This window comes from Somniosus microcephalus, chromosome 19, assembly GCF_052327205.1.
Source record: "Somniosus microcephalus isolate GS21.2 chromosome 19, FLI_Smic_1.0, whole genome shotgun sequence".
NCBI classification, from domain to species: Eukaryota; Metazoa; Chordata; class Chondrichthyes; order Squaliformes; family Somniosidae; genus Somniosus; species Somniosus microcephalus.
This window is the reverse complement of record NC_141005.1, coordinates 37344877-37364583: the sequence shown is the minus strand read 5'-3', so window position 1 is coordinate 37364583 and position 19707 is coordinate 37344877. Positions and strand designations below refer to the sequence as shown.

The window sequence follows — 19707 nt, the reverse complement described above, 5'->3', positions numbered from 1 at the left end:
TCCGACCTCTTATTAAGTCGACGTCTTTTCCGCTATCGGCGGAAGCTCAGGAGGCTTTCCTTAATATCAAACGGGACATTGAGAAGGCAGTGGTATGTGCCGTGGATGAGAAGATCCCTTTTCAAGTGGAAAGTGATGCATCTGATTTTGCGTTGGCAGCAACTCTTAACCAAGCTGGTAGACCAGTAGCTTTCTTCTCTCGTACATTGCAAGGACCAGAAGTTCGACATTCTTCAGTGGAAAAGGAGGCACAGGCGATTATCGAAGCAGTCAGGTATTGGAGACATTATCTCGCTGGCCAACGTTTTACGCTCATTACTGACCAGCGGTCCGTGGCCTTTATGTTCAACACTAAGCAGAGAGGCAAGATCAAAAATGATAAGATTTTAAGATGGCGAATAGAACTGTCAACATATGATTATGATATTCAGTACAGGCCTGGAGTATTTAATGAGCCATCGGATGCTTTGTCATGAGGAGTATGTGCTAGTCTAGGTATAGATAAGCTTCAAAGTCTCCACGACGCACTCTGCCACCCTGGGGTTACCAGAATGAACCACTTCATTAAGTCCCACAATCTACCCTACTCTATTGAGGAGGTCCGGACAATGACCAGAACCTGTCGTGTTTGTGCTGAATGCAAACCCCGCTTCTATAAGCTGTCCGAGCCAGCTCATCTTATTAAAGCAACTCGACCATTTGAGCGTTTGAGTCTCGATTTTAAAGGTCCCCTTCCATCAAGCGACCGTAATGTCTATTTTCTTAATATTATAGACGAGTACTCTCGGTTCCCTTTTGTTATCCCCTGTCCGGATGTGACTAGTGCTGTTGTAATTAAATGCCTCTGCCAACTGTTTTCCTTGTTTGGCATGCCTAACTATATACATAGTGATAGGGGTTCTTCCTTTATGAGCGAAGAATTGCGACAGTTTTTGCTATCGAAAGGGATTGCAACGAGTAGAACTACCAGCTATAACCCTCGTGGTAATGGGCAGGTCGAGAAAGAAAATGCGACAGTGTGGAAGGCTGTCTGTCTGTCTCTGAAGTCGCGAGGCCTGCTGACCTCTTGCTGGCAGGATGTCCTGCCAGACGTGCTGCATTCCATAAGGTCTCTTTTGTGTACAGCGACGAATGCCACCCCTCATGAAAGGATGTTTAGTTTTCCAAGAAAAGTTACTAATGGAGTAATGTTACCCACATGGTTGACGACCACGGGCGCTGTGTTGTTGCGCAGACATGTGAGAGGCCACAAGACTGATCCACTGGTGGAGGAAGTACAACTCCTCCATGCTAATCCCCAGTATGCGTATATTCAATATCCGGATGGGTGAGAGGATACGGTCTCTATTAAAGATCTTGCACCTGCTGGAGCTCGAAAAGAGTTCGACTCTGAGAGTAGAGTTTTCAATCGTGGTATTGGACCTTCAGAGACACAAACCCTCAGTGTGGAAAATACTGATGATTCTGGGAATTCGAATGAACTGGAGCTAGTACTCCGGGAGGAGCCTCAGCAAGAGTTACGTCGTTCCCAGAGGATTATCAGACCTTCTGACAGACTGAATCTATAGCAGGGGGTGAATGTGATGAAATAACTCTGTGTTCTGGCATTTGTATTGTTGTTGTTGTACTTGTTAATGTCTGGAATGTTCCACCGGTGTAACCACTAATGCTCCTCCCGAGCCCCGCCCCTCTTCTGGAATGTTCTACTAAGGGCTGGGTCAGTGATGACTGTGTTAACTTGATGCCATGTTCTTACTTAATAAAAGCCTTTAGTTTTAAGCTTTAACCTCATGGATTCAGGCAGTTATTTGGCACATCAACCACGTTGGCAGGTAGTATAGAACATAAGAATTAGGAACAGGATTAGGCCATACGGCCCCTCAAGCCTGCTCCGCCATTCAATAAGATCATGGCTGATCTTCAATCTCAACTCCACTTTCCCACCCCATTTCCCTATCCCTTGATTCCCCAAGAGTCCAAGGTAGGAGATACGGCTGCAAAACTGTAGCCCTGATTATCCAATCTTGGTTCCTGTGGGCATGTCTCCTCACTGGCAGTGCCAGGTTACAGAACCAATTTTGTATCGCTATGTAAGAACATTGGCTGCAACACAATCATTTCCAGACAACTGCTGCAACAATTCTGAAGAGCAGTGTTTGAACAGGCTACTGCTAGGAACTGAGCTTGGCTGAAACTCTCTCCAAACCACAGTGAAGGCTTTTTAAAATTCAATTAACTTCATGATGCATGTGGAGAATTGAAGTACGGTACAGATATGGCATATTTGTAAAGAAACATTCATTGGTTCTAAGCTTATAAGTCAGACTCGCCTTTGTCTGATCCCAGACACTTATAAAGTTGTTGCACTTTTCTCTACCTGCAACTGGCTAATGCAGTCTCACGAGCTGATTTGGTATTTTACTCCCTGTCCTAATACTCTGTACCTGGAAAGGCACCTTTCTGCATCCGTTAGGGAAAGGTACTTACAAAACAAGGAAAACATAAGTAAACTAACTGCTACTTCTACAAAGACAAAGAGAGACATACTACAGACTGTCTACGATTGCTACAAATACTAATTGCTATTGCTGATTGACCTGAGGAGTGCAGAGTCCTCTATTTTTATATCTTGTTTTCAAAGAGAGGTCTCCCTACATTCAAATAACCAATCCGGATGATGCCCAGGCCAGAAGGTCTCGCCACCACTCTTCCGCCATTCAACCTTGACAAATGTGGACTCCTGTGACAGTCACTGAGTCACTGGGGCACGGCTGTTCCTCCAGCAAGACCATTTTAGGACCCTTTCCCATTTATCTTGCATTTCTCAAGAGTTTGTTTCACGCAGGTGAGGAGAAGTGACATATTGATGTTCCATTAGCTGCCCCACTGGAGGCCTGAGCTAGGGATAATTGGGCCTCATGCTGGTCCAAGATGTCTGTCGTATAAACACGGTCCTTTCTGGGATAATTTCTTAGGACCTTTTATAGCTTTCATTGCTTTATGGCCTTTTGCTTTGAAGATTTTATGGCCAAATTACCTGGGAAGTTCCATGGCCAAAAGCCTGGGTGATGGTTTGAATTAGTTTAGCTTGTGTTAGCTAAAACTCTTTTCCTAGCATTCAGTTCAAAAGCTGAACTTCATTTTCTGTGGTCAGATTTGGAGCTGAAACTCCATTTTAGACACATTTTAGGGCATTTCCCCTGCAATATAATTTCTCCCAGCTCCACCTAAATGCCCCTGTTTAACAATATCAAGCCTGAAAGATGTATGTCGGCAGGACGATAGATTTGGCACACCCCCCCCCTCATTGTTTGTGGCCACTTTGAATTTTCAAACTGAATGTTGCAATTTTGAGCAAAAATACTCAATTGGAATACTGTTCACTTGCTGTATGGGTGCAAGTTGTACAGTCATAGCTTTTAAAAGCATTGGTTTCCTTTCTCTCACTAGACAAAACAGAAAGAGAGAGCATGTGCTCTGGCTATAATGATAGGAGCCACATCTAACATGTTGCAGCAGGTCTGGAAAAGCCACACAAAAAGAGTAGGTGCTGCATGGGTCCTGGGTAGGAAGATGGGGTTCATGCTTCTAAAGTGCCTTTGGAACTTCATTTCTTTTACAGGCGAGAACTAAATCTATTGCAGCGCGAACATGAAAATCTAGCCACAAACATGGCCCTTGTCACAGCTCCTCAGAATGTACAGAAGGATATTAACGATTCTACACAGATAAAGATGTTGATGCAAAGCAAAGAGGAGTATGACTGCCTTGCTGAGCAGGAAAAGAGTCTGATTGCTAAACTTGATGCTCAGGTATGTTCCTAGAATCTAGAATGTCCTACATTAATGAAATAGTATTTGGAGGTTTTGAAATGTAAAAATTTGAATCAAAGCAGTGGATCAACCAAAGGGTGAAACAGAATTGATTTTCAGGTTTTCTTTACGTGGTTGTGTATTGCATTGGAGCATTGCACGGTGCCATGGATTGATAGGACGGACGTTAAAAAATTGCTGGAAATCTGAAATAGTAACAGAAAATGTTGGAAGTGCATAGCAGGTCAGGCAGCATCTGAAGGCGAAAATAGATGTACACTTCAGATGGGACCATTCTTAAGAACATGTGAGGATTCTGATAAATGGTCCCATTTGAAACATGAATTTCTCTTTCAGATGCTGAACAACCTGGTGAGAGGATATCCTCTACTATGTGTAATGAAATCTTAAATCTCTTCTTTATAAGTGGAGGACAATTTTGTTACATGTAATGCAGAGAGGAACTCTATCCTCTTGTTGTGTACTGCCAACATTTTTCATTAAAAAAATTGATTAAAGCAATGTTTGTTTCCAGGTTCTGCTGAGTTTTCAGTCTCAGTCAGGCCACCACATTGAGGAGAAATAGGACAGGGAAGATTTTTGTTCCATTATTGCGAAACAACATATGATCCAGATTTTTTACCTATTGACTATGAATGGGCAGAAAAAATCTAGCCCTAAGCAGTTCACTATCTGTTAGCACCTAATGCAAATTGGTTGTTGGAGATGGATTAGTGATTAGTTTTTTTTATTGGAAAACTACAGAAACCATTGCAGTCAGTCAGTATCAGCACAAATATTATTTCCATAATTGAAATGATTGGGTTAAAAGAAGCATTTTCTTTAAGGAAGCCTACTCTCAGGCCTCCAATCGTGTCTCTCTGAGATGAGCTTGGGGGTGACTGAAGTAGCTTGGGGTGACTGCTTCTTCCAGATCCTGCCCCCCGCCCACCACTCGCCCCCCCTGTAGTTGCATGGTTGCGATTGGGAATTTCAAACCACCCCGTTCCTTAGTCTAAAATTACAAATAAAGTAATGCCTTTTTGAAGATCTCTCTTTTATTTTTTAAAGTGGGGGGTGGTGATGAACAGCAAGCTTGTCCTTCTGTTTTCTTCTCTGTTCCTGTTGGACCACATATGTCCTACAGTCACGATGCAGGGCAGCAGCTTGCTACTCGTCTCTTCTTATGCTGCTTTGGAAGCAGTGCTTGGAGATGCAATGTTCTCTTTCCCCTGTGAGAAAGTGTCTAGACATTGCTTAATGCCTCACAATAGTAGCAAAGATGAAATTAGGAGCTCACAGTATGGGTGGTCAAATCTGTGTCTCACCATTCGAATGCACTACACCATTGTGCCATTCAGCTGACTTTTATTCTCATTTTAATGAGCTGAAATATGTTTGTATGCTGCATTTCATTCCCTGATCTTATCAAAGTATTGTCTCTCATAATGAAAGGAATTGCTTGATTTGCCATCCTTTATATGTATATCAGCCCAAAATACTCTTATTCTGCAGAAAAATGTTGCTGCCAGCTACATAATTCATTAACACATGAAAGACTTGTAAATACTTAAAAGCAATTGCACATCAGATACCTTTATTGTACAGATAAGAGACCAAGAAGATAAAATTAATAAGCAAAAGATGTCTATTGGAGGACTGAGGAGTGTTCACCATCGACGCAGACATTTGCAAAAACAAATACAGACTTTAGAGAATCAACTGAACTTGGTAAGTTAATGTAGATTAGTTGTAATGAATAAAGTTGTTTTTAATGCCATTTTAATGTATATAGAAATCATGGTAACAAAAGTTTGGTTACCAACAACCCAAGCAATTCACTTTTATTTTGTCCTGACACATATCAAAATGTCAAATAGTGCATGTGATGAAGATTAGATTTGCTACCAGTACTGTCTTGTTTCTGTGGTACAATTTTCACAAGGATGAATCAAATTGGACCAATAGTCGAATGAAAGTGTCTCTTTACTGAGCTTCCGGACGTGCTGATTGTTGGCAGCAGCTCTTGAGAAGCTGCTGGTAACTTTCCAGGTCATTCTGGCACTTTGCATAACATGGAAATACACTAGTCTAAATCAGTTAGGACTGTGTATTCAAAATAAGTTTGATTATTACAACAAAACTTCCTCCAGCATTTAGAAAGGCTGAAAATAGTTTTAAAATATTTTTCAGCTTTTACAAAGGCTGTGTAGGGTTAGGAGTGGGGCGGGCGATGGGGGACGGTGGCGGGGGTTGGGTGGTGGGGGAACTGGCAAGCATAAAGATAGGGGAGAGCAAATCCAATGTTGGGCACAAAATGGAGTTGACGGGCAAGTGGTAGAGTGCTGTAGGCTCTGATCCTCTGATAGAATCATAGAAAGTTACAGCACGGAAGGAGGTCATTTCGGCCCATCGTGTCCATGCCGGCCAACAAAGAGCTATCCAGCCTAATCCCACTTCCCAGCTCTTGGTCCGTAGCCCTGCAGGTTACAGCATCCCAAGTGCACATCCAAGTACTTTTTAAATGTGGTTAGGGTTTCTGTCTCTACCACCCTTTCAGGCAGTGAGTTCCAGACCCCCACAACCCTCTGGGTGAAGAAATTTCCCCTCAAATCACCTCTAAACCTTCCACCAATCACTTTAAATCTGTGCCCCCTGGTTTTTGACCCCTCTGCTGAGGGAAATAGGTCCTTTCTATCCACTTTATCTAGGCCCCTCATAATTTTATACACCTCAATAAGGCCTCCCCTCAGCCTCCTCAATTCCAAGGAAAACAAATCCAGCCTATCCAGTCTTTCCTCATAGCTAAGATTCTCTACTCCCGGCAACATCCTTGTAAATCTCCTCTGCACCCTCTCTAGTGCAATCACATCTTTCCTGTAATGTGGTGACCAGAACTGCATGCAGTACTCTAGCTGAGGCCTAACTAGTGTTTTATACAGTTGAAGTATAACTCCCCTGCTCTTGTATTCTATGACACGGCTAATAAAGGCAAGCATTCCGTATGCCTTCTTAACCACCTTATCTACCTGGCCTGCTACCTTCAGAGATCTGTGGACATGCACTCCAAGGTCCCTTTGTTCCTCTACACTACTCGGTGTCCTACCGTTTAATGTGTATTCCCTTTCCTTGTTAGCCCTCCCCAAATGCATTACCTCACACTTCTCCAGATTGAATTCCATTTGCCACTGTTCTGCCCACCTGACCAATTTATTGATATCTTCCTGCAGTCTACAGCTTCCTTCTTCAGTATCAACCATGTTGTGTATGTACCTTTAAGAGAATAACTGATTCTATACTGCAGTACCGGCAGTGACCACCCCTGTATATAAAGCCATAGCAGGCTTCTGTACTTATTGTTCTCCTGCAGTCCGTGTATTATTAAGGCACGGACACTACAGTGGCGACAAACAGGTTTGAACTCACCTGCAGTACTGCATCACCTCACGGGGATCTTTCCCTGAGAAGAAGCTTCTTGGAGGTTGAAGTCAGAGCAACGGGCGTCGACCGCGGGCAACCGCCCAAGGATCCCTCGGAGTTCGGAGAGTTGCAGGAGAGGCTGTGGAGAGCTGGGCTTGGCTCCCCAGTCAAGGTGTTCCAGCAAATCGTGCTGGTAGCAGGTAGTGCGCTGACTCTTCCGGACTGCGGCGGGCTTGAGCTCGATCGAGCGGCTCTGCAAAGGGGCCGTGCAGCGTCGTCGGGAGGAAAAGAGAGAGAGAGAGGGTGGAGCGCACAGGGCACGGTCGGTGCTCAAGAACCGGGCAGCGTAGCGAAAATAAAACAAGGAGAAGGAAAAGCACGGGAGGCGCCATTTTATTCCATTGGGGAAGAAGGAAAAGCGCGGGAGGCGCCATTTTAATCCATTGGTGAAAAAGAAAAAGCACGGGAGGCGCCATTTTAAATCACCCAAGATGCCGAAAAGTGGCAGTATCAATGCTTTCGACAACGAGGTAGAAGACTGGACCACGTATGTGGAAAGAATTGAAGTGTACTGCACGGCAAATGAGGTGGCCGATGGAAAGAAGGCGTCGGTATTATTCAATTTGATGGGCGCGAGAACGTACGGCCTATTGCGGAATTTAATTACCCCAGCTAAACCAATGGAGAAAAGTTTTGAAGAGATTGTTAATATCTTACAGGAACACCTAAACCCTACACCGCTGCTGATAGCAGAAAGATTCAAGTTCCATAAAAGAAACCAGCACAAAGATGAGAGCAATGCTGACTATCTTACGGAACTACGCAAGTTATCGAAGCACTGCCAGTTCGGAGCAGGACTGGCAGACACCTTACGGGATAAGTTTGTCTGCGGGCTCCAGAGTGAAGGAACCCAGAAACGACTACTTTCGGAAAAGGACCTGATGCTAGAACAGGCTTTCAGCGTGGCAGTATCCTACGAAGCAGCAGCACGGGGAGCTGCAGAAATACAACAGAAACCACAGGAATACAGCGCTAACGAAATGGCGTATGGAGCAGAAGTGCTATCGCTGCGGCAGAACAACCCATGATCAGAAGGACTGCTGGTTTAAGGACAAAGTATGCAGGCAATGTGGGAAAATGGGACACATAGCAAGAGTCTGCAGGTCGGGAAAGAAAACCAACACTACAAGAACTACTAAGGACAAGTACAAGAAAGTAAAGAAATTGACAGACAGTAGTTCGGAAGATCAGGAGAGTGATAAGGACTCCGGGAGCAGGAGACTAAGTTGTCTAAAGTTACACAACGTGATCGCAAAGGAGGATCACCGAACCATTTGGGTCACCCTCATGATAGCAGGGTCCCCAGTAAAGATGGAATTGGACACAGGATCAGCCCTAACAGTCATGAATCGACGAGACTATGAGCGGCTATTCTCACACATACCCTTGAAGGACACGTCCATTGTATTGAAGACATACACGGGGCAAAAAGTCTACCCCAGAGGAAAAATAAGGGTGCCAGTTGAATACAACGGCAAGGAAACACAGAAACTGTATCTATATATACCACCGGATGGAGGACCACCACTATTGGGACGTGAATGGATCCGAAAAATACAATTGGATTGGCATTCCATTCAGGCGCTAACTGTGACTGATAAAAAGGATGATGACGTCACACCTGGACGACTGTCAAAAATTCTAACTGACGCGAAAGAGGTGTTCCAACAAGGACTTGGGACTCTAAAAGGAGTAACAGCAATGATAAAAATCGAAGATAACGCAAACCCAAAATGTTTTAAGGCCAGACCGGTACCTTACGCGATCCGCCCAGCCATTGAAGCAGAGCTGGAGAGTCTGGAGCGTTCGGGTGTGCTGTCCAAGGTGGACTGGAGCGAGTGGGCCACACCCATCGTTCCTGTAATGAAGAAATCATTGAGCAGCACGCCTGGGGAACCGAAGAAGGTTCACATCTGTGGGGACTTCAAGGTAACTGTGAACCCAGTCCTGCACACAGTACAATATCCACTTCCACGGATAGAAGATATTTTCGCCTCACTATCTGGAGGGAAACGCTTTACGAAGATTGATCTGGCCCAAGCATATCTACAAATGGAGGTGGAAGAAGCATCTAGGAAATACCTCACGATAAACACTCACAAAGGCCTTTACCAGTACAATCGACTGGTATTCGGGGTAGCATCAGCCCCGGCTATTTGGCAGAGGGCGATGGAACAAGTCCTGCAAGGGATCCCGGGGACCCGGTGTTATTTGGACGACGTCCTGGTTATGGGCGAAAATGACAGTGAACACCTTGCCAACCTGGAGCAGGTGCTCATGAGATTACAGGAATATGGGCTACGAGCCAACCGCCCCAAAATGCGAGTTCTTCAGGAGACAAATCTCGTATTGTGGCCACATGATTGATGAGGAAGGGTTGCATAAGTCGCCGGACAAGATTGAGGCTGTAGTCAAGGCTCCAGCACCGGAAAATGTGTCGCAACTGAGGTCGTTCCTCGGGTTGGTGAACTACTACCATAAGTTCTTGCCGAATTTATCTACAATTCTGCACCCACTGAACGCCCTACTGCAAACTGGAGTAACATGGAAATGGAGTGATGAGTGTAAGCGTGCCTTTCAGAAATGTAAATGCCTAATCACTTCAAAAGAAGTATTGGCCCACTACAATCCAACACTACCGATTCGGTTAGCATGTGATGCGTCTCCCTACGGCATCGGAGCGGTGCTGTCACACAAATTCCTTGACGGTTCAGAGAGGCCAATAGCCTTTGCGTCGCGCTCGTTAACCTCAGCCGAGCGTAACTACGCCCAGATTGACAGGGAGGCCCTCAGCCTGGTGTGGGGGGTGAAGAAGTTCAATCACTATCTGCACGGGCAGAAATTCACCCTAATGACTGATCATCAGCCCCTGGTCTCCATTTTTAACCCAAAGAAGGGCGTTCCGGTGATGACGGCGCAACGGCTGCAAAGATGGTCACTTTTTCTAGGGGCACATCAGTACGACATAGAGTACAAGGGTACGAAACAGCATGGAAACGCTGATGGGCTGTCGCGCCTACCGTTGCCTACGGTAGAGGAAGCACCTGCAGTGGACCCTGTTGAGATATTCCATGCGACCATAGTCGAATGTCTACCTGTTACAAACTCAAGTATAGAGAAGGAAACCCGAAATGACCCGACACTCTCTCGGGTCTATGATTTGACGGTGAAGGGATGGCCAGCACATGGCGACTCACTGGCCAGCATTCTCGCCAAGGAGAGAACAGCTGTCAGTGTGCTGGGGGACCTTGATGTGTGGATCCCGAGTGGTAATTCCACCCAAGTTGAGAGATAGAGTGCTCAATGAGCTTCATGAGGGTCATCTGGGAGGGGTAAAAATGAAGAGCCTAGCCAGGGCGTTTGTGTGGTGGCTGGGAATCGATAAAGAAATCGAGGATATGACCAAGAGATGCACAGGATTCCAGAAGGTCCAAAACGCTCCACCACAGGCCCCGCTACATCCATGGGAGTGGCCCTCATCTCCATGGCAACGGGTACACATTGATTTTGCTGGTCCATTTATGGACTCAATGTTCCTAATCGCTGTGGACGCCCATTCAAAATGGCCAGAGGTCATCAAAATGTCCTCCACCACCACAGAGAAAACTATTGCAGTCCTACGGACCATCTTCGCCGGGAATGGCTTGCCAGAACAGATTTGCTCTGACAATGGGCCACAGTTTGTGTCCGAGGATTTCCGGAGGTTTCTGAGGAATAATGGGGTGAAATATTACACATCTGCCCCATATCATCCAGCCACCAATGGATTGGCTGAGAGGTTTGTTCACACCTTTAAAAAGGCAATAAAGGCAATGCATAATGACGACATACCACTACAACACAAGGTGGATAATTTCTTATTTGCTTACCGGAATGCGACACATGCAGTCACCAACCAAACTCCAGCCATAATGTTCTTCAACCGAAGGCTAAGATGTCGCCTGGATTTGCTCAAACCAAACATAAGATGAGATGTTGAGGATAAGCAATTCCAGCACATAAATGAGAAGCCAACCAGGAGCTTCAAGATAGGGCAACCAGTCTTGGCCCGCGACTACCGAACAGAAAAATGGTAGCCAGGAACGATATGCACACAGCAGGGACCACTAATGTACACAGTGGACGTTGGAGAGAGCATCGTGAGACGCCATGCTGACCAGATTCTAGAGTCACAGGAACAAGCCAAACCCATACCACGAGCAGGTGCACCTGGTAATCAACTCGAAGTACAGATTGCGTCTACCTCAGAAGCAGTGGTGTTGGAAGCTGACGAACCAACCAATGACAATGAGCCAGAATCAACTCCGCCGCATGAACAGGATACTCGAGAAAGGCGTTATCCAGTCAGGATCAGGAAGCCTCCTCAAAGACTGAACTTATAAATGATTATTTCAGTTGATGTATATAGTACAGAGAAAATTGTAATTGTAACTAGTTATTATTTAGTTGTTAAATGAATGTTATGTACTGTTTATCTAAAAGGGGAGGAATTGTTGTGTATGTACCTTTAAGAGAAGAACTGATTCTATACTGCAGTACCGGCAGTGACCACCCCTGTATATAAAGCCATAGCAGGCTTCTGTACTTCAGTCTTAAGTTACCCTCCGTTCAGTAAATACCTGTTTTATTGTTCTCCTGCAGTCCGTGTATTATTAAGGCGCGGACACTACAAACCACACAGCTGATTTTAGTATCATCTGCAAACTTCTTAATCATACCCCCTATATTCAAGTCTAGATCATTGATATATATCACAAAAAGCAAGGGACCTAGTACTGAGCCCTGCAGAACCCCACTGGAAACAGCCTTCCAGTCACAAAAACACCCATCAACCATTACCCTCTGCTTCCTGCCTCCGAGCCAGTTTTGAATCCAACTTGACACTTTGCCCTGGATCCCATGGGCTTTTAACTTCGTGACCAGTCTGCCATGTGGAACCTTATCAAAAGCCTTGCTAAAGTCCATATACACTACATCAAATGCACTACCCTCATCTACCCTCCTTGTTACCTCCTCAAAAAATTCAATCAAGTTTGTCAGACACGACCTTCCCTTAACAAATCCGTGCTGACTATCCTTGATTAATCTGTGTCTTTCTAAATGAAGATTTATCCTGTCCTTCAGAATTCTTTCCAATAATTTTCCCACCACCGAGGTTAGGCTGACTGGACTGTAATTACTCGGTCTATCCTTTCCTCCCTTTTTAAACAAGGGTACCACATTAGCAGTCCTCCGGCACCACACCTGAAGCCAGAGAGGATTGGAAAATGATGGTCAGGGCCTCTGCTATTTCCTCTTTTGCTTCGCTTAACAGCCTGGGATACATTTCATCTGGGCCTAGGGATTTGTTCACTTTTAAAGCTGCTAAACCCCTTAATACTTCCTCTCTCACTATGTTTATTTCATCTAATATTTCATACTCCTCCTCCCTGTTGGATGAAGTTAAAGTGCTGGTGCATGAGGCGGATGGAAGTAGAATTGCCCTGATTGGCATTCCAGATACCGTCCCTAGAGGACAGCAGTGCCTGGCTGGAGGTGTTAGCCAGACTGAATGATGACCTGCAGTACCTAGAAACAGATACGAGAATAGATGGCCCACTTTAAGGAATCTGGCAAGGTCGGATGAACCAACAACATTAGGTACTTGGCAACAAGTGAAGCCTGTCCACATTTACTACCTATTCAGACAACCTTACAGCTTTATCATTGCATGATTCATACCTCAGCGGGGCACATAGTCCAGATGCAATGTACGATGAAGAATTGCCACCCTCTCATATTTCCAAGAGCTTCAGGCTGGACAGTCAGTGAGTACTTTGGGAAATGTCGCAGTGTGATGACATTGGACACATGTGTTATAGTGTTCAGTGGGAAAAGATATAAAAGTGCTGGCTGTGCTGACCAAGGTGTCAATCACCATTTTAATGCAATGTGGACAGCACTGTACCTTTTAGTGCGATACAAACTGGCACTGAGCCAGAGGCAGAACAGTTGAGGACGCTGGTAGTGCACATTTTCTGCAGGTACCTTTGCTAGAAAAGATAAAACTCTATCCTGTTGACCTGTAGCAGATTGTCCTTGGTTTCTGCCAAGGTCTGCAGAATGGTCTGGGACCTGCTGACTTTAAGATGCCACCTCTACCATGAAATTGAGGTTCTTTTCAAACAAACTTGCCTTAAGGAATGAGAAGAAATTGCTGCCTATATTCCAAATATATACACATAAATAAATAAAAAAATTCAGAATATGGAAAAAAGTCTAACAATTTCTTTTTGCACTAAATAGGTAGCGCCAACATTACAAAAAAAACCTTACCAAAGGTTATTTAAGAGTTGCTGTGACCGTGGAGCTGCACTTGTTCCCATTCTAAATAGGCACACAAAAAAAGAGTAAACCTGGCGCACATTGCTTGGCATTCATATGAAGATGTTTGCATTAAACCTGGGCCCTTAATGAGGCTGATATAGGAAATGGGTGCAGCCACTTCGGCCCACTAATGATAGTGGAGGTTGATATTACAGTGTGGTACAACTAGGAACAGCTTTGGTTTTCTGGTCTTGATTGTAAAACCATTGCTCCTGTGTTGATCAATTCCTCAGCTAGTAACAGTGGTGCTCATTGGCAGCAAAAGCTGTGAATTAGAATTTACTGAACTAGCCTTTGCTAGCTGAGGAATTGCGTTGTCCTCATTAGGCATCTTTACATATAAGAGGTAATTTGGCAGGGCATGGAATCTCACCGGAGGAGAGCGCAGGTTGCAGAAGCAAAAAATAAAAAATATTTCTACATTTCTTCAAATTTCCTGCCTTGTCTAGGTTTCAGGTCCGTAAGATCAATACAATATTGATGGAAGGTTTAGAGGGGATTTGAGGGGAAATGTCTTCACCCAGAGGGTTGTGGGGGTCTGGAACTCACTACCTGAAAGGGTGGTAGAGGCAGGAACCCTAACCACATTTAAAAAGTACTTGTATGTGCACTTGGGATGCTCTAACCTGCAGGGCTACGGACCAAGAGCTGGGAAGTGGGATTAGGTTGGATAGCTCTTTGTTGGCCGGCGCGGACACGATGGGCCGAAATGGCCTCCTGCCTTGCTGTAACTTTCTATGATTCTATGAATATATTTGCAGAGCAGTAGTTTATTCTGTGTTAATTCATTTTGTTGTGTACAGTTGTTTCATATACAAAGGCGTTAACTGGATTTAGTTGGTAGCACTCTCAACTCTGAGTCAGAAGATTGTGGGTTCAAATCACACTCCAGGACTTGAACACATAATGTAGTACTGAGGCAGTGCCGCACTGTCAGAGGTGCCATCTTTTAGATGAAATGGTAAACCGAGGCTCTTTAAAGATTCCGTGACTCTGTTCGAAGAAGAGCAGGGAGTTCTCCATTTTCAGCTCCCGTCACAAACTCCACTCACTTGCCGCTGATTTTACTCCCTTCCCGAGCCGTTCGATGCAGTTGAAAGAATCTTGGTGAAATCATGACATATCCTCTTCAACCGAGAGTTGAGTTTCAAACTTCACCTCCTAATCATCACCAAGACTGCATACTTCCACCTGCATCACCTGCCTCTTCTCCCATCTCATTGTAACTGCTGTCAAAACTCTTATCCATGCTTACGTTTTAATTTGTCAATATCCTCCTTACCAGCCATTGGTCCTGCACCATTCATAAACTCTAGCCCATATCCTATCCCACCTAAGTTGTGCTCACCCATCACTTGTCCTCACTGCCCATCCTTGGCCTCCTGTCCCCCAGCATATTGAATTTTAAATCCTCATCCCAAATCCTTTCCCATTCTGACCGCACCCTGACTTTAGAAGTTCCTGCAGCCTTTTGTTCTCTCTTGTACCATTTAGTCCTCCAACTTGGATCTTTTGTGCACCCCTCCCCACTTTGCCCCACCATTGGTGGAAAAACCGTCAGTGGCCTCGGCCCAACTCTTTAGAACTCCTTTCCTAAACCCATCTGCCTCTCTACTTCGATAGCCCCTGCCCCTCCCTCCCGGAACCACGATAGGGTTCCCCTTGTCCTCACCTTTCACCCCACCAGCCCCCACATTCAACGGATCATCCGCCGCCATTTCTGCCACCTCCAATGTGATCCCACCACCAAACGCATCTTCCCCTCCCCTCCCCTTTCAGCATTCTGTAGGGACCGCTCCCTCCGAGACACCCTAGTCCACTCCTCTATCACCCCCAGCACCCCTTCCCCTTCACCCGGCCCCTTCCCCTTCACCCGGCACCTTCCCGTGCAAGCGCAGGAGATGCAACGCCTGCCCATATACTTCCCCCCTTCCCACTGTCCAGGGCCCCAAACACCCCTTCCAGGTGAAACAGCGATTTACTTGTACTTCTTGCAAGAGGCCGTTCCACTGAAGCTCAGTGTAAGCTCGAGGAACAGCACCTCATCTTCCGATTAGGCACTTTACAGCCTTCCGGACTCAATATCGAGTTCAACAATTTCAGATCATAACCTCGGCCCCTATTACATTTTTATATTTTTTATCCACACTTTTGGTTTGTGCCTTTTCCTTTTTTCTCTCTCTCCCACACGGCAGCTGTCTCTCACTCTGCCAGCGCATTTCACACTTCATCTAGAGCCATTGTTTCTTTACCTGTCCTATTACCATCTCGTCTCACCTTGAATATCTCTTAATGTCTCTTCTTTCATCCCCTCCCCCATTTCCCAGCCCCCAAACTGCCTTTTAATCTGTTTCATTTCCTGCCTTTTTTTCTCAGTTCTGTAGAAGGATTTCAACCCGAAACATTGACTCTGTTTCTCTCTCCACGGATGTTGGCCTGGCCTGCTGAGTTTTTCCAGCATTTTCTGTTGCCTCTCTACTTTGCTCTGCGCTCTGAAAAGCATTCTCAAAACCCCCTTTTTGACAAATGTTCAGTCAGCTCCCCCACTGTGGCTCGGCGCCCATTTGAAAAAGAAAAAATGCCCTCTGCACAGTGCCTTGGGACTTTCTTTTACATTAAAGGCACTCTGTAAATGCAAGTTATTGTTGTTATTGTGTTATAACCCAATCTCTGACTCGTGCTCCACTCTGTTGAAGCTCCACACCCAGAACAGAGCTGTACAAAATTACATTTATAGGTTACAGTATACATAAACATGGAATGAGAAAAGGCCATTGCTCCCATATTTTGACAAACACTAACCAGTTCAAGTATTATTTGGTAGAACTGCACTGTTGTTAAATTATATAAAAGTGTGCAAAAATTTAATCAAGGAATAATCATAAAATTCCAATCAGTGTCAAACTTTTGCTTTATATAAATCAAATGACCCCATTGCCATTACCATTTCAGAAAATGCCTTACTATTCCTGCCTTAAACTTTGCACTTTTTTTAGTCAACCGTAAAGTTTAACACAATTCTGACTGAAAATTGCAAGCTTCGTGAGGAAATCAATAGCCTGAGAGTTAATAAAGAAATTTATACAAAACTCTACAACAAGCTCAGTACGAAAATACAAGAACAAAAAAAGATAATGAAAGAAATTGTTGAGGAATCTGTGCAAGCTTACGACCAACGGTGAGTACTGATCTAACCAATACCAGATTACAAAGCAAGTGAAACTTTAGCCTTTTGTTTGAAATTGGCATGCTGAATTTTGTGCAACTGCATGGGTTTTTAAATAGCTGTTTCAGTCATGCAAAACTGAAGTGCTATTCACTCTTTCAAGTGTCAATGCAAAGGTTTTCACAGCTGGTTCGATGCTGGAATGTCAGATTTGGCAAATGGTGACAGGCGGAATAATGTTTAACTAGGCTCAACTCCTGGCTCGACAGCATTTTCAGTCAGCAAAGCACTTCACAAGATGAAAATTCAAACATAGAAACAATACCAGTTGTTCATTAACAGTGACAAAATGATAAATAGAAAAGGACACCAGACTATTATTTAAAAGGAGCTACTGCTGATACGAACATTTTACTATCTCTTGTTGTTTTGGCCTCGGTCAAGGCTAAAGCTCTTGATTGTCGAGGCCTTTGCATTACCAACATTCTAATTAAAACGTTCTTTTCAAACTGAAGCAGTTTAAAAGTAATCCCTACTTCTTGGCTTCTCAATCTTAAGGAATCTTCTCCCTAGCTTTGTTTTATAATTTAAAAAGCACATTTAATTAATATTCATCAATCTCTCTCATTAGTGAAGAACACTGAATATAATTTTCTTCCTCCCTCCAATTTTCTCCTCTCATCTCCCGAAGGCGCTGACTCACACTGGAGTGTGGCTTTGTACCTTGTCCAAGTGACCATTTGTCATGTACCAGCCTGCAGTCAGAATGGGCCGAAGTTTTGACAATGGTGGGGGTGGGGTTACTGCAGAGCTTGATTCTGTCCCTCGCTCATATTTACATACCTGCTTTCTAGCTTCTTTCCCGTCACTGGATAGTGTTCAGGAGAGGGAATTTCACCTCTTCTTGCCCAAGCGCACTGAAGCCAATTGTAGGACTCCTATCACTGATCTGCTGAGTTCAGCTAACCTAGTACAGATCTGGGGCATCTCTGGTTTGTGTGGCTCAGTTGGATACCAGGCATTGCATTTCTGTCTAAGCCACTGGGGGGAGCCTGAATGTTTTTTTTTAAAGAACCAGTAGTAGACGCAGCTGGTAATTCCTCTCCTGAACGGGACTGTTTGAGAAAGGTGGTGACAATGTGATTCCACGCAGGAAGGGAGCAACAGAGCCTATTTATTCAGATTGCTCTTCTGCATACCTGATGACTGGTGTAAGAGTAGCAGCGGCAGACGCCTGGGACTAGGTTGCATTGCCACCGTTTCAATTTAGAATTGGTGCTGCTTTTTTTTGAGTCAAACATATTAATTTAAATATGGTAGTACTTGTTACAACTCATCAATTACATAATAAATCCATTACATTCATTCGCCGCAATAAAACAAAAGCCTTAAAAACAGCTTTAGGGTTTAACAGTATAAATGCAGTGGTAAATTTTACAGATAAATCAATAATATTAACAGTACAGGTACCCATAGTGAAAAACAATTTTTCGCCAGTCCTATTGGCAATCTAGTGACTCTTTGTTTTTGCTTGGTATTATCTGTTGTCCCTTTTTTTTTCATTTTAACATTCAAGTACAACATTACTTATACAACTCATCAATTACATAGTAAATCCATTACATTCATTGACCACAATAAAAAAAAGCCTCAAAAACAGCTTTATGGTCAACAATATAAATACAATAATAAATTTTTACAGGTAAATCAATAATGTTTACAGTACAAACTGCCACTATTTAATAAACCAAGAAAAGAAAGAACCCATAGAATTGGTGCTGTTGCTGCTGGGGAACCTTAAAAAAAGGTCTTGCCTTGTATTTAAGAAGCTTGTGCCTTATTTTTAGAAGGAAAAAAATTCAGCGACTTCTGCATGAGAAGGGCTGTCCGACTCTCTCCTGACATGACTGCCCAATACTGCCCATCCACGGGACAGATGTTCTCAGTCAGTATCCTGTGCATAAAGGGATTGAACATGTAGTGAAAACCATTATGATATCGGTGCCCCTCAAAATTGTGACTGTGCGTAATCTATATATATAAAAGGATCCGTCCGTCTGTATGTCTGTCTGTATGTCTGTCTGCCTGTATGTCTGTCTGTCCGCTATACACTCAAAAGTTATAGAGCGTACCTACACATATGTTATAGCAAAAGAAAGCTTATGATTAGGGGAGTCTCATAGGTGTATTTACTTTTTGGTCAGACAAAAATTGTTCGGACAGTATACAAAAAACGTTCAAAAATCCGCTCATTAGCGGTTGACCAATCCTACCGCTCACTAGCGTTGAGTGACGTGATGGTTGACCAATCGGTGCATCACGGGGGGCGTTTCATTCCGTGTGTGGGCGGGACCTAATCCTGCAGCCTCCCGAAACGTAGCCGCCATTTTTTTCACTGCTTTTACTCAACAGCGAGCGGGGCAGCTGGGGCGGCCCGCCGGAGTGGGAGGTGAGTTGGGGTCACTCGGGCCGGGCCTGACAACCGCTCGGCCCGAGACACAGAGCGGGGGAGCGGCAGCGGCCGGCTGTCAACCGCGCGGCCCTGTAAACTGCCATTTTACAAAAAAGCCTTGGCAACGCCGGGCCCCCCCAGCTAGTGATTCATAAAAGCTCTGCTTGTAATCTGCATAATGTCTGTAATGTTTTAGATGTTCCAAAAAAAAGAATGTTTTCTCATTCCTAGGATGGAGGCAGAAACTAGGATACATTCTGTAAAGGAACGAAGTGCAAAAGACATCATGTTATATAACACGGAGATAAAGGAACTAATGCGTATCATTGACCATGAGGCAAAACTTAAAGACTTTATGCTGATTAAATTTCGACAGCTCACGAGAGAAGGTATACTGTAGGGGGGAAAAATTGAGTCGCGCCCCCTTTGGG

At 44.4% G+C, this 19707-nt stretch overlaps 1 protein-coding gene across 1 annotated transcript in view; it reads left to right on the top strand.

The window, feature by feature from the left end:
• The window catches only part of LOC147104328 (coiled-coil domain-containing protein 63-like), a 116462-nt gene that overhangs the window by 20620 nt on the left and 76135 nt on the right, over window positions 1–19707 (top strand). The window contains exons 3-6 of the mRNA XM_085961571.1: window positions 3623–3812; window positions 5421–5543; window positions 16655–16836; window positions 19508–19665. Coding sequence (XP_085817697.1) covers window positions 3623–3812; window positions 5421–5543; window positions 16655–16836; window positions 19508–19665 — 653 coding nt within the window. The remainder of the gene's footprint in view (window positions 1–3622; window positions 3813–5420; window positions 5544–16654; window positions 16837–19507; window positions 19666–19707) is intronic.